This window comes from Nyctereutes procyonoides, unplaced genomic scaffold (genome assembly GCF_905146905.1).
Source record: "Nyctereutes procyonoides isolate TBG_1078 unplaced genomic scaffold, NYPRO_anot_genome, whole genome shotgun sequence".
NCBI lineage: Eukaryota > Metazoa > Chordata > Mammalia > Carnivora > Canidae > Nyctereutes > Nyctereutes procyonoides.
The window spans coordinates 45,747,487-45,761,684 of NW_026575125.1; the positions used below are offsets into that span (position 1 = coordinate 45,747,487).

General features: G+C 33.5%; 1 protein-coding gene across 1 annotated transcript in view; it reads right to left on the reverse strand.

Moving 5' to 3' along the window:
- Positions 1-14,198, reverse strand: part of WNK3 (WNK lysine deficient protein kinase 3) — a 155,375-nt gene that overhangs the window by 100,538 nt on the left and 40,639 nt on the right. Inside the window, exons 3-6 of the mRNA XM_055339105.1 lie at positions 7,699-7,871; positions 6,430-6,650; positions 5,543-5,700; positions 2,741-2,829 (exon numbers count right to left, since the gene is read on the reverse strand). Of these exons, the coding sequence (XP_055195080.1) occupies positions 2,741-2,829; positions 5,543-5,700; positions 6,430-6,650; positions 7,699-7,871 (641 nt within the window). The remainder of the gene's footprint in view (positions 1-2,740; positions 2,830-5,542; positions 5,701-6,429; positions 6,651-7,698; positions 7,872-14,198) is intronic.

Consider the following 14,198-nt stretch of genomic DNA (forward strand, 5'->3'; position numbering starts at 1 on the left):
TTTTAAAGTTACGGTGAGAGGTGCCACCAAGGGGCACCTGGGTGGCTCAGTCAGTTAAGTGCTCAGGTGATGATCTCATGGTTCTGGGATCCAGCCCTGTGTCTGGCTCTCTGCTCAGTGGGGAGCCTGCTTCTCTCAATCCCTCTGTCCCTCCTCCTGTTCATGTATGTACTCTCTAAAAAATAGGTAAAATCTTAAAAAAAAAGAAGACATAACCAAGTTAAGACCTCTGCCTTTCAATGAAAATGTTGCCTGTGTATTTTTACTGTGGGATAATTATAGCAATAGCAGCAAAAGATATGATTAAATACTTAAAACTAACTCTGTTAGTTGTTTTGTATGTATTATCCTTTTAATCATCAAAATAAATACCTGCTTTGAGGAACAGCTAAGTAACTTGCTCAAGATCACACTGGCTAAGTGTGAGTCCACATTTAAATTTTAGTCTGATGCAGAAGTCTGTGCTCTTTCTAATACACTAATATGCCATGAATCCTTTTGAATATTCCAATGTTCTTTGGTAAGAGATCTCAATTAAAATGCTGCAAAAGCTATAATCAGAATCCAAACTAAAACGGCTGCTTCAATATAGTACAACTGGCCCTCGAACATTGTGGTGGTTGCAGGGAATGGTTGGGGTGCCGACCTTAGTTGAAAAATCTGTGTCTAACTCTTAGTTCCCCAAAAACTTAACGACTAATAGCCTACTGTTGGCCAGAAGCCTTATCAATAACATAAACAATTGATTAACACATATTTTCTATGTGTTATATACTATGTTATGCATTTTATACTGTATTTTTACAATAAAGCTAGAGTAAAGAAAATATTAAGAAAAACCATAAGGAAGAGAAAATACATTTACAGTACTGTAATGAATAGTACTGTAATTCTATTACAGTACTTGGATAACAAGTTATCCAAGGGTCAACTGCACCTTTAAGTAGTTATGTATTTTAATTGTGATAAAAATTACCACTTAAAAAAAGGCATGCATAAACTCTTACAACTCAAAATAGCCACAACAAAATAAACAATCTAATTTTTTTAAAAGGGCAAAGGACTTGAACAGACATTTCTCCAAAGATATCCAAATGGCCAACAACCACATGTAAAGATATTCAACATCATTAGTCATAGGAAAATGTAAATCAAAACCACAATGAGATACCACTTCATAACCATCAGGATGGCTATTATCAAAAAAATGGAAAAAAAAATAAATGTTGGTGAAGATGTTGACAAATTTGAACCTTCATACCTTCCTTTCTGGAAGGAATACAAAATGGTGTAGCCACTGCAGAAAAAAACTGGCGGTTCTTCAAAGAATTAAATATAGTATTACCATATGTTCCAGTAATTCCATTCCTAGGTATACACTGAAAAGACCTGAAATCAGGGATTCAAGCAAATACTTATTCACCAATGTTCATGCAGCATTATTCACCATATAGCCAAAAGATAAAAATAACCCCGGTGTCTATCAACAGATGAATGGATGAATATACAAAATGTGCTATATGTGTGTATGTATTTCTGCCTTTAAAAGGAAGGAAATTCTGATACTTGCTTTAACATGGAAGCCAAACTTGAAAAACATTATGCTAAGTGAAATAAACCAGACACAAAGGACAAGTATTGTATTGATTTCACTTACATGAGATACTTAGAAGAAGCAAATTCATGGAGACAGAAAGTAGAATAAAGATTATCAGCGGTTGAGAGGAAGAGAAAATGGAGAGGTATTATTTAGTGAGTACAGAGTTTCTGTTTGGTGATGAAAAGGTTCTGGAAATAGAGGTGATGGTTGTATAACAATATGAATGTGCTTAAGGTCACTGAATTGCACACTTAAAAACGATGAAAATGGTCACTCTTAGGGTGTGTATAGTTTACCATAATTAAAATACATAACTACCTAGATACAGCCTGTTGGTATAATAGCATTCTGTAATAAAGCTATAATTAAACAGACTTAAAAAAATGAGCAGGCTTTACCTTAGTGGCTTTATATATCCTCAGATACACAACACTAAACTTAGAAAACTAATAAAAATGGGGGGCAGTCAATAAAATGTGGGTGAAAATAATTTCTGTAAAGGACCTATCACCTATATTAATCATAATCAATATGAAGATAAAAAAATCAAAAGACTAACTTACTGAGTTAACTCAGCAACTATCCAAACCTCAAATTAATGGGAAATATAAGCTAAAACTAAAGGGATGTGTCCATGAGGAAAACATAAATTGGGTTACAAATAAACCTAAAATTATACTTCTTGAACAAAAATAGCCCTATCTACTTTACCATTATCATGACACAAGGACATTGGTCAAATACGAAACATCTGATGAGTTGATGGTCAATTCTTTTTAAGCTATCTTTTTTTAAGTACTTACATAAACGTGACACTGCAGAAGCTCTCTACTATCAACTGTTAGAAGCAAGTTAACTGGGGGGTCCCCAGTGACTGTTAAACTGAAGGCTGAAGGTGATGAAAATTTGCCATAACACATACAAACAAAACTCAAATTTCAATTCTAGAAAAATTTAGCACATGATATCAAAGCCCAAAATGGCAAACAACATGCACTGATATACTTCACTCTAGATGGTATGGTTTGTTTTCCATTCAAAAGTAATACCTGGTATTATTCAAAGTCAGAAAATGACTCAGTCCAAGGTAAGAGATCAATGTATCCATCTGTCACATCATTTCACTATATTTGTACCCACCTTTCTGATTTGTTTTGACGAATACATCCTTCAATGATTTCTTTCACTTCAGGATCAGTGACTTTATTGAAACTGGCTGGTTTTATGCCCTGGGGGAAAAATGGTTTCTAGTCACAAATTAAGCAATTAAAATCTCAAGTCAACAGGACACTTATTAACATAATAATTTTTATCACTAACCCATATTCAAACTTTACATATATATGTATATATATATAGTGTAAGTTTCACAATTTTTTGATGAAGATATTGTCAGTTCTAATGATCTACAAATAACAGTGAAAAATTGTGAACAATCTAAATTTCCAACAACAGAGATACAAATTGTGTGATACATATATATGCTAATGTTCTGCAAAATCTAAAAATGTTCTCAAAGTATTTAATAACATGGAGAATTCTCATATTGCAGCATTAAATAGGGAAAAAATATTTGATCCCAAAATATACATATAAGTATAACCCCAATCAATAAACTATAATAAACAAGTCTTCCAGAATGGCTAGAAGCAACAATCAATATATATGTATGTATGAAAAATATATATATATATAACTTTTGAAAAACCTGTATTATCTTTACCATTAAGCAATACTAAAATATTGAGAGAAACTCAAGCTAATTATCAGGTTCTAGGAGTTCAATGATAAATTAGTAAGGTCCACACAATTAAAAGTGTTTCTGTAACTGTGTTACTGCCTGAATATGCTTATTTTACATTCTATTACCCTTTAATTATGAGGTTTTTTAAAAAGATTTTATTTATTTATTCCTGAAAGACACAGAGAGAGGCAGAGACATAGGCAAAGGGAGAAGTAGGCTCCCTGCGGGGACTCGATCCCAAGTCCCTGGAATCATGCCCTAGCTGAAGGCAGACACTCAACCACTGAGCCACCCAGGTGTCCCAAATTATGAGTTTTAGACTTTAAAAAAATCATTAGGGGTGCTGGGGTGCCACAGTTGGTTGAGCGTCCGACTCTTGGTTTTGGCTCAGGCCATGATCCAGGGTCCTGGGATCTAGCCCCATGTCTGGTTCCATACTCAGCATGGAGTCTGCTTAGGATTCTTTCCCCCTCTCCCTCTGCCCCTCCCACTTGTGCTCTCTTTTCTCTCTCTCTCTCTCTCTAAAATAAACAAATCTTTAAAAAAATAAATGTTACAGTCATTTAACAGAAAACTCCAAATTAATCTAGAAGGAGAAAGATATAGAATAATTGTCATGAAATAAGGCAATCTAAAAACTATTTCTGGGTCTGTCACACTACTTCATAGGATGCAGAATCAGAAAACCTAGTATCACATACTAAATAAATTTGGTGAGATTAGAAGTTAATTTAGATATCAAATTCAAGAAGCTTTAATATAGATGGAAATGTGAATTGTGATATGGCATTTTTTACTTTAATATAAAATAATAAAGTCACCATTCAAAAAATGGAGTTACATTATTCTTATAGAAAAAGTCCTATCGTATAGGATATAGATATCGTATATTGTGAAGTAGGTAATAGAGGGTGGGGTGGGTGAAAACCTGGTGGAAATACCATGTAAGTTCCACTGTGTATCCCATTCCCAATTCCGCCTTTACTGAGATCACATTGGTAACATAAAATCAGTCACTGAGGGAATATTTAACACCAAGGAAATCAGCAAGTGTTAGAAATAAGCGCTTTTTCTTTTTCAGAGTCAGTTGTTAAACATTTACCTGCTCAACACTACTTTATGTCTCTTCCATTCTTTAAGAGTCCCTCCTCCCCTTTTGCTTTTTTTTTCATGAAATTGATTTGTTGGACAAACTAGGTCATTTGTCCTACAGAATGGCCCACATTCTGGATATTGGCCTTATTTCTTGTCTCATTACACAAGTATCTCCAGAGTCATGTCTAGAGTCAAAATCCAACATTACTAGTAGCTGTGTGAACTTTGGCAAGTCACAATCTGATTCTCAGTCTCATCATTCATAAACTGAAGATAGTGCCATCTTGTAGGGATTTAAATATGAAAGTATACAGCATTTATTTTAAAAGGGTACCTATTAGTTCAAACATTCTGACAATCTCTTTCTTGGCCTATTCTAGAGCCACCCAACTGGATATGAAATAGACCTAATTTTGAACAATCTTAAGACTTGGCTTCTATCTTTTTTACATCCCTTAATATACTCCTATCCTTTTATTTTTATAGCTATTTGTGAGTTTATCCATACTAAAACTGCAAGCTCTTCATGGGTAGCTTGCAAAAAAAATACCCCTAACAGGGGACCAAAAACTGTATCTGTTGAATAATATTTTGTTCTTTTTAAATTTTTTTAAATTTGTTTTTATTGAAGTTCGATTTGCCAACATATAGTATAACACCCAGTGCTCATCCCATCAAGTGCCTGTCCTCAGTGCCTGTCACCCAGTTACCCCAACACCCGACCAACCACCCCATCCACAACCCTTTGTGTTGAATTTTGAATGCCCTTTTAAAATCAGGCTTTGCATCAGAAACTTTCAAAACCATTTAGTCAATCTTCATTATTCAGCTTTGAAAAAAAATTCCACCTAATAAATCTAAAAATTATCAACAAATGCATACTGATGATATGTCTGTACATTTACCCAAGATACTAATAGTGTTTAATGCGACCCCAATAAAGCATAGGTATATAGCATAAATCTAAAGTTTGTTTCATTACAATTATATTAAATTTAGCATGTTATATAGCACTAAACCAGAATTAGTTTTAATGTCAGTTGGTAAAGTCGTCACATGAAATGTGACAATCTAGGAAGTAAAAAGAATAAAGTTATACCTACACTAGTTACTTTACGGTATATTTGAGCTGCATTCTGACACTCGGAATAAGGGTACTCTGAAGTAGCCATTTCCAGCATACACATTCCAAAAGCATAAACATCTACAGATTCATCGTAGTGTTCTTCATACATCTCTGGGGCCATAAACTCAGGAGTCCCTACAAAATAACACCACATCCACATCTTTATTAAAAAGAAAAATGAAAAGAAAGAAAAAAAGAAAACTGTATCCATCAATATCATAGGAAGGATTGAGGGTTTGCCATAAGGATTATCTGAGTTAATTTCTGCTCCCTAAACCAAATTTATAAAAATTGGCAGAATATTTTCTATATCTATATAAGTATATAAGGAATTTCCCTAACTTTCTATACTGATAAATTATAATTTGTAAATGCTCAAGATCAGGTAATGATTTCTAAAATCTGTCTTTATTTCTATCTCTTCTTTATAATTTTTTTCTAAACTAAATTAGTAGATCTTCTTTCTTAAATCTTCAGAACCTTTTAATAACCTTTAGTATACCCCACAAAAGAAATACACTAGGATGTCTCTGAAATAAGGAAATATGTAATAGATATTTCAAAGCAAATTCACATTCTAGGCCAGGAGTCAGCAAACTTCTCTGTAAAGAACCAGAGAGTAAATATTTCAGAGACAATGATCTCTGTCACAACTATTCAACTCTGCCACTGTAATGCAAAAGCAGCCACAGACAATACATAAATGAGTGGGTAAAGCTGTGTTCCCATAAAACTTTATTTACGAAAATAGGCAATGGGGCCAGATTTGGCTCATGAGCCATAGTTTGCTGATCCCTATTCTAGACATATACAGTTAACAAAATCTCTCTTTATCCAACCAATAAACTATAAAATTTTAATCACCAATGACACTCTTAGCAAATGATGTTCTCATTAAGGTGGCTAGTCCAAGATCACCAATCTTCACAGATCCAGTGGGTCCTGTGATGAAAATATTGTCACACTTCAGATCCCGGTGAATAATGGGAGGAGTCCTAGTGTGCAAGAACTGCAGCCCCTTTAAAATTTGCCTGCACCAGCTCCTTAAGACCTTTGGTTTCATGACTTTAAATCGTTTTAAGTACCTATGCAAAGAAACAAAAGACCACATGTAAACAAACACAGCTAGCTTATTATATGAGCACTATTAGGGTAAATCATGTAAGCTATTCTCAGTGCTATGACTGCCATCACTGAGTTGTTTTCTATTGTCTGTTACAGAAAAATCATTTTTTAAGATTTTATTTATGTATTCATGAGAGACACACACAGAGAGAGAGAAGCAGTGACATAGGCAGAGGGAGAAGCAGGCTCCCTGCAGAGAGCCTGATGCAGGACTCGATCCCAAACCCCAGGATCATGACCTGAACCAAAGGCAGACACTCAACCACTGAGCCACCCAGATACCCCTAGAAAAACAATTTTAAATATAAGGCTTCATTCTTAGAGAAGACATCCTGCCAAGTTTAGCAATTTTTTTAGCATTTTTAATTCAAAACAAGAATCATTCTAATCAGAGTAACCTTTTGTGGAAGGGTAGCACAATTTTATAAAGAAAATCCTTCTCTACTTTCTAATAACTGCTTATATAAGGTCACCAGGGGGTTTAACTAGGTGAAATTTTAGTGCAAAGATGCTAGGAAACAGAAAAAGTATAACCCACATTTAATAGTTATAAATAAGTGATTATACCATTGAATGAAAGACTATAGTCAGAAACAAAATAAACTATAATTATACAGTACTGCTCACTAGATAGGTGAACCTGACCACAACCCTGATCTTTCATTATTTTTACTAAATGACATTTATTACTTTTTAAATATTTTATTTATTTATTCATGGGAGACGCAGAGAGAGGGAGAGGCAGAGACATAGGCAGAGAGAGAAGCAGGCTCCATCCAGGGAACCTGATGTGGGACTTGATCCCGGGACTCCAGGATCACGCCCTGGGCTGAAGGCAGGCACTCAACCGCTGAGCCACCCAAGCGTCCCAACATCCTAAATTTTTTAACCTGTCCTGAGACATAGTCACTAGATTCAGATGCTACAAATTCTCTAATAAACAACTTTTAGGACTCTGGAAAATTATTTCCAAATAAAACTTCATTGGCACTATCAGGGTCAACTTACGTCTTTAAAGTTCCTGATGTCATAAGTTCAGTCACCAATACAATACATTTCTTTCCTTTTAATATAGACTCCCAGGAATCATAAAATCGAACTATATTGGGATGTTGGAGACCCTTTAACATTTCTGCTTCTTCCTTGAACCTTTGCTGCTCAGCTTTGGTTAATTTCCGGTCCTGAAATGGAATAAGAAGCTCCAAATTAGAATCTAGAAATTTGCATGCACATTTCTAACATCATTCAAATGTGTGCTTTATTTTGTTGTTTTCATTTATGTATATATTTATCTTCAACTGTAAATTTTTTTTTCTCAGGACCTATATAATTACTGACATATTTTATTAGGTAGATACTTTGACTCCTGCCATTCAACAATGCAGTAGCTGTTATAGTTCAAAACTATATTATAAACCCACCTGCAAAATAAATCAATAACTTAAAAATCAATCTTATATAATAACTAAACTTTCTGTGGTAATCATTCCACAATATACACATATATCAAATCATTATGTTGTACACATTGTTATATGTCAATTATATCTCAATAAAACTGGAAAAATAACTAAATAAAATTTCCTATGCTGGAAAAGAAAAACAATATATCAAAATGAAAAAAAAACAATAATCAAAACAAATAGGAAGTTTCCCCAAATCCCTAAATTTCCACATCTATAGGATCTATAATGTCAGGGCAGGAATAATCAAAATGTTAGACATGTAGACATTTATGGTGGTTAAATATGTGAAATACCAACGTATTTCCAGACAGAAATACAAGATTACCATCCAGTAAAATACCTTCAAACAGGAAATGAACCTCTAATCTGCTACATTAAATGCTAGAAGTCAAAGGAACAATGTTTACAGAATTCTGAGGACTGTAATCCTAAAACCCTGAACCCAGACAAGCTACCAATCAAATTTAAAAGGGAAAAATAAACACATTTTCATGAAAACAAGGACCCAAAGTATACCATACCATACAGCTTTTCTGAAAATACTCAAAGAATTTCAATAAAAATATGGCCACATAAAATTATTAGCAAAGGAGAGTGTGGCATACAATAAATAGTATGAAATTTCCAATAATGCTTACTTAGAGTCAAGTCTAAGTAATCCTGGTTAATGTGGTTAGAAATATTGAATTTTATTTTTAAAAAATATTTTATTTATTTATTCATGAGAGAAATGGAGAAGAGAGAGGCAGAGACACAGGCAGAAGAAGTAGGCTCCCCGAAAGGAGCCTGATGTGGTACTCGATCCTGGACCCCAGGATCACGCCCTGAGCAGGAGGCAGACACTCAACCACTGAGCCACCCAGGGGTCCCAAATAAAATAAAGAAAGAAAAAAAAAGAAAAGGAGAGAAAAGAAGAGAAAAGAAAGACCATCCATTCTATGTTGAATTGTCATTGCATCTTTTTAAAAAATCACTTGACTGTATCTGTTTGGGTCTATTTCTAAACTCTGTTCTGTCCCATTTATCTTTGTGCCTATCTTTGCCAATACCAAACATGTCTTAATTACTGTACCCTTGGACTAAGTCTGAAAATCAGTTAACATGAATTCCTTAAAGTTCTTTGTCAAAATTGTTTTAGTATTTCAGTTCCTTGCCTTTCTATGTTAATTTTAAAATCAGTCTGTCAACAACAACAAAAATTCCCACTGGGGTTTTGATGTAATTATCTTGAATTTCTAGGTCATATGGAGAAAACTGACATCTCAATATTGAGTCTTCCAATAAACCAATCCATTTATTTGGATTTCCTTTGATTCCTTCTATCAATGTTTTTTTTTTTGGCTTTCAGCATACAGATTCTGCACATACTTTCTTACATATATACTTAAGCAGTTTTTTTTAGTGCTACTGTAAATGATACTTTTAAATAGCAATTTCAGGATGCCTGGGTGGCTTAGTGGTTAAGCATCTGACTTTGGCTCAGGTTGTGATCCTGGAGTCCCAGGATCAAGTCCCATATCGGGCTCACTGCATGGAGCCTGCTTCTCCCTCTGCCTCTCATGAATAAATAAAATCTTTTTTAAAAAATAGCAATTTCATGGTAACATTTTTATACACTAATAATAAAATAGTAGAAAGAGAAATTAAGAAAATTCCATTTATAATTGCACCAAAAAGAATAAAATACCCAGGAATAAACTTAATCAAGGAAGTGAAAGACCTATACACTGAAAACTATAAAACATTGATAAAAGAAATTAAAGATGACACAAATGGAAAAATACTCCATGCTCACAGATGAGAAGAATTACTAATGTTAAAATGCCCATACCACCCAAAGCGATCTACAGATTCAATGCAATCTCTATCAAAATACCACCATTTTTCACAGAACTAGAGCAAAAATTCCTAAAATTTCTATGGAGCCATAAAATACCCTAAGTAGTCAAGGAAATCTTGAGAAAGAAAAATAAAGCTGGAGTATCACAATTTGATTTCAAGATATACTACAAAACTGTTGTAATCAAAACAGTATGGTCTGGCACAAAAACACCACATACATCAAAAGAACAGAACAGAGATCCCAGAAATAAATCCACGCTTATATGGTCAATTGATCCATGACAAAGGAGACAAGAATATACTATGGGAAAAAGAAAGTCTCTTCAATAAATTGTATGGGGGAAACTGGACAGCTACATGCAAAATAATGAAAATGAACCACTTTCTTACACCATACATAAAAATAATCTCAAAATGGAATAAGGACCTAAATGAGACCTGAAACCATAAAAATCCTAGAAAAGAACACATGCAGTAATTCCTCTGACATCAGCCATAGCAACACTTTTCTAGATAGGTCTCCTAAAGCCAGGGAAACAAAAACAAAACTACTGAAACTATATCAAAATAAAAAGCTTCTGCATAGCAAAGGAAATCATCAATAAAAAAGTCAACCTACTAAATGGGAAAAGATATTTGTCAATGATATATCTAACAAGTGGTTAATATCTGAAATATATAAAGAATTCACGCAATTCAACACCAAAAAAAATCAGATTAAAAAATGGCTAGGGTCACCTGGGTGGCTCAGTCAGTTAAATGTCCAACTTTTTAATTCAGCCCTGGTCATGATCTCAGGGTGGTAAGATCAAGTCCTACATTGGCATCCATGCTCAGTGCAGTGTCTGCTTGGGATTCTCCCTCTCCCTCTGCCCCTCCTCCCTCACTCCCCACTTGCATGCTCTCTCTCAAATAAATAAATCCTTTTAAAAAATGGCTAGAGAATCTGAACATTTTTCCGAAGAAGACATACAGATGGCCAACAAATAAAAATATGTTCACTATCACTCTTTATCAGGGAAATACAAATCAAAATCACACTGAGATATCACCATAATCTCTCAAAATGACTATAAACAAAAAGAAAAGAAATAACTGATGGTGAGAATGTGGAGAAAAAGGAACCCTCAAGCACTATTAGAAGGAATGTAAGTTGGTGCAGCCATTCTGGAAAACAGTATGGAGGTTCCTCAAAAAAATAAAAATAACAAATGACCAAATAATTCCAATATTGGGTATTTACTCCCCAAAATTAAAACAGTAATTCAAAACTATACATGTACCCCTGTGTTTACTGCAATATTATTTATAATACCCAAGATATGGAAGCAACCTAAGTCTATCAATAGAGGAATGGATAAGGAAGACATGGTGTATATATACACAATGGAATATTATGCAGCCACAAAAAAGGTGAGGTTGTGCCATTTGAGACAATATGGATGGACCTAGAGGGTATGATCCTAAGTGGAATAAGTCAGACTCAGAAAGACAAATACCGTATGATTTCACTCACATGTGGAATTTAGAAAACAAATGAGTAAACAAACAAAAGCAAAATTAAACCTACAAATCCAGAGAACAAACTGATGGTTGCCAGAGAGGAGGAGGTAAGGGAATGGGCAAAATGGGTAAAGGGCAGGGGAAGATACAGGCTGTAATGTTGTTTTTCTTAATGGATGTTATCAGGTTATGAAAGTTCCCTTCAATTGCAAATTTACTGAGTTTTGATCAGAAATGGATACTAAATTTCTTCAAATGTTTTTTTCTGCATCTATTGAAATGATTGTTTTTTTCTTCTATAGTCTCTTGATACATTGAATTACATTCACTTTCAAATTTTAAATAATCCTTGCCATCCTGGGAAAATCCCATAGTCAGTCATCACATGTTATCCTTTCTGTATATTGCTGGATTTAATGTACTAATGTTATGTTCACGAGGGATATTGGTCTGCAGTTTTCTTGTAATGTTTCTGTTTTTTGTATCATGTGGGAAGGGTATGGCTTGACTCTTGCTCTGCTGCCTTGAGGCAATCATTGCTCTAAGTATACAAATTATGGCTTGGACCTTCACCTTGTCATCCTATACCTTCTCTCTTCCTTCTATCTTCTTCTTCTTTCTCTAGAGAAAAGATATTAGAGACTGAGATTTTCCAAGTATTACATTCTATCATCAACAGGAAAATATAAAGTTATCTCTTTTACAAAGTACTGTTTATTTTCTTACTGATTTTGCTAAGACATCCACAATACTGAAAAAAATGGTGATAACAGCTATCACTGCCTTTTATTGTATTTTAATTAAAAGTATTATTATCTCACATCTTACAATGCTTATTGTTTTTGTTTTTGCAAAGTTTAACATGTTGAAGTAATTTCCTTACATTCCTACTTTACTTTTATTTTTAAATTAGGAGTGGCTGCTGAATTTTATCAAATGTTTTCTTAGCACCCACTGATGTGATCATATGGTTTCTTGATAAGTTCCTGATACAGAACTATTAAAATCTTCAAGGCCTACCTAGGTGCAGCACATTATTCTTTTGATCCACTGGTGAGTCTTATTTGCTAATATTTTGCTAAGGGTTTTAACATCTATATTCATATGTAAGATTAAGCTATACTTTTCTTTTTTGTACAATATAAGGATTTGTATTCAGATTACACTGGCCTCATGAAATTAACTGGGATTAAATAGTTTTAATATTGGATTCACTTGTCACTTAAAGGTTACCTAGAAATTGAGCTCTGAATTTACTCGCTGTTTTTGAATTGCAAGAAAATTAAAACATAAAGAGTAAGGTATAACAATCAGCTTTGTTGAATTTTAACATTTTGCCAAATTTACTTTCATTTAAACAAGACACTTAAGACATAGTTGAAGTCCCCTAGGTATCCCTCCTTGATTCTATCCCCTTCCTTCCCATCCCAGAAGTAACCATCTGAATTAGGTTTTTAATCCATGCATGTTTTAAAAATATTTTTATTATAGGCTTGTATCCATAAGCAATATAATTTTATAAGTGTTAAAGCTTCATACAGGTGGTTATCATGTGTTCTGTTCCTTTTGCAAATTATTTTGTTCAATATAACATTTTTGTATTTACCTACTTTGATATGTATAACAGTTCCAGTTTATTTATTTTAACTACTGCATTGTATCTCATTATATAGTTCTACCACAATTTATCCATTCACCAACTGATGGACATTTGGGTTGATTCAAGTTTTCTCTATTGCAAACAATGCTGCACTGCATATTCTTGGGTGCTTCCTTGTCCCAGTATTAACAACAACAAAAAGAATTTAAATCACCTTTCTATAATAACCGGCCTATTCAACTTTTCTACTCTTTCTTGAGTACATTTTGAATTATACTTTAAGAACAAGCCATTACTTAAGATTTAAAATGTGTTATCAATGTTATAGGTAGAATCTAGATGGTGGATATAATGGATGTCTCAGGCAGGTCTTTCAACTTTGCTCTGTATTGGAAATGTCTCATGAAAATATTGGAAAAATTTTGTTGACAAAGTTGCACATCATGTTCTCTTATACTTCTTTGACTCTTTTCCAAAGCACTGCTATATTTCATTTGTCATTACTTCTCTCATGTATTTTTGCCCTCTTTATTAGGTTCATTAATCATTTCTCAGAAAGCCAAAATGAGTAGAATTTATCATATTTTTAAGTTTACAATTTTTAAATTAATTTCAGTTATCTTTAATTCCTTCTTCCTTTAATTTGCTTTATTTTGTTATTTCCCTAATCTCTCAAGGGTACAACATCCCTTCTAGTTATTATTCATTAATAATGAAGACATTTTAGGTAATAAATTTTCTTCTGGGTATAGTTTTTGCAATGATCCACAAATTTTGTTGTAATGTCCTCTTTTTCATTGCTTTCTTGGTAGTTTATAATTTCAGTTTTGATTTTACCCTCAATCCACAATTTATCTAGAAGTGTGACTTCTGATTTCCAATTAAGAATCTTTTGGTTGTTTCATTATTTCTAATTTTACTGAGTAATACAAAATATAAAATCTCTTTTCTTTAACTTAATGTTTTCTTTAGGCCACATATTTAACCAACTTTTTAATAAAAATATATATATATATTCTCTTTGAAGGATATAAAGTACTATATAGCCATCAAATGACTATCTAGTTCTTCTATGTTTATTCTCTTTTTGCCTACTA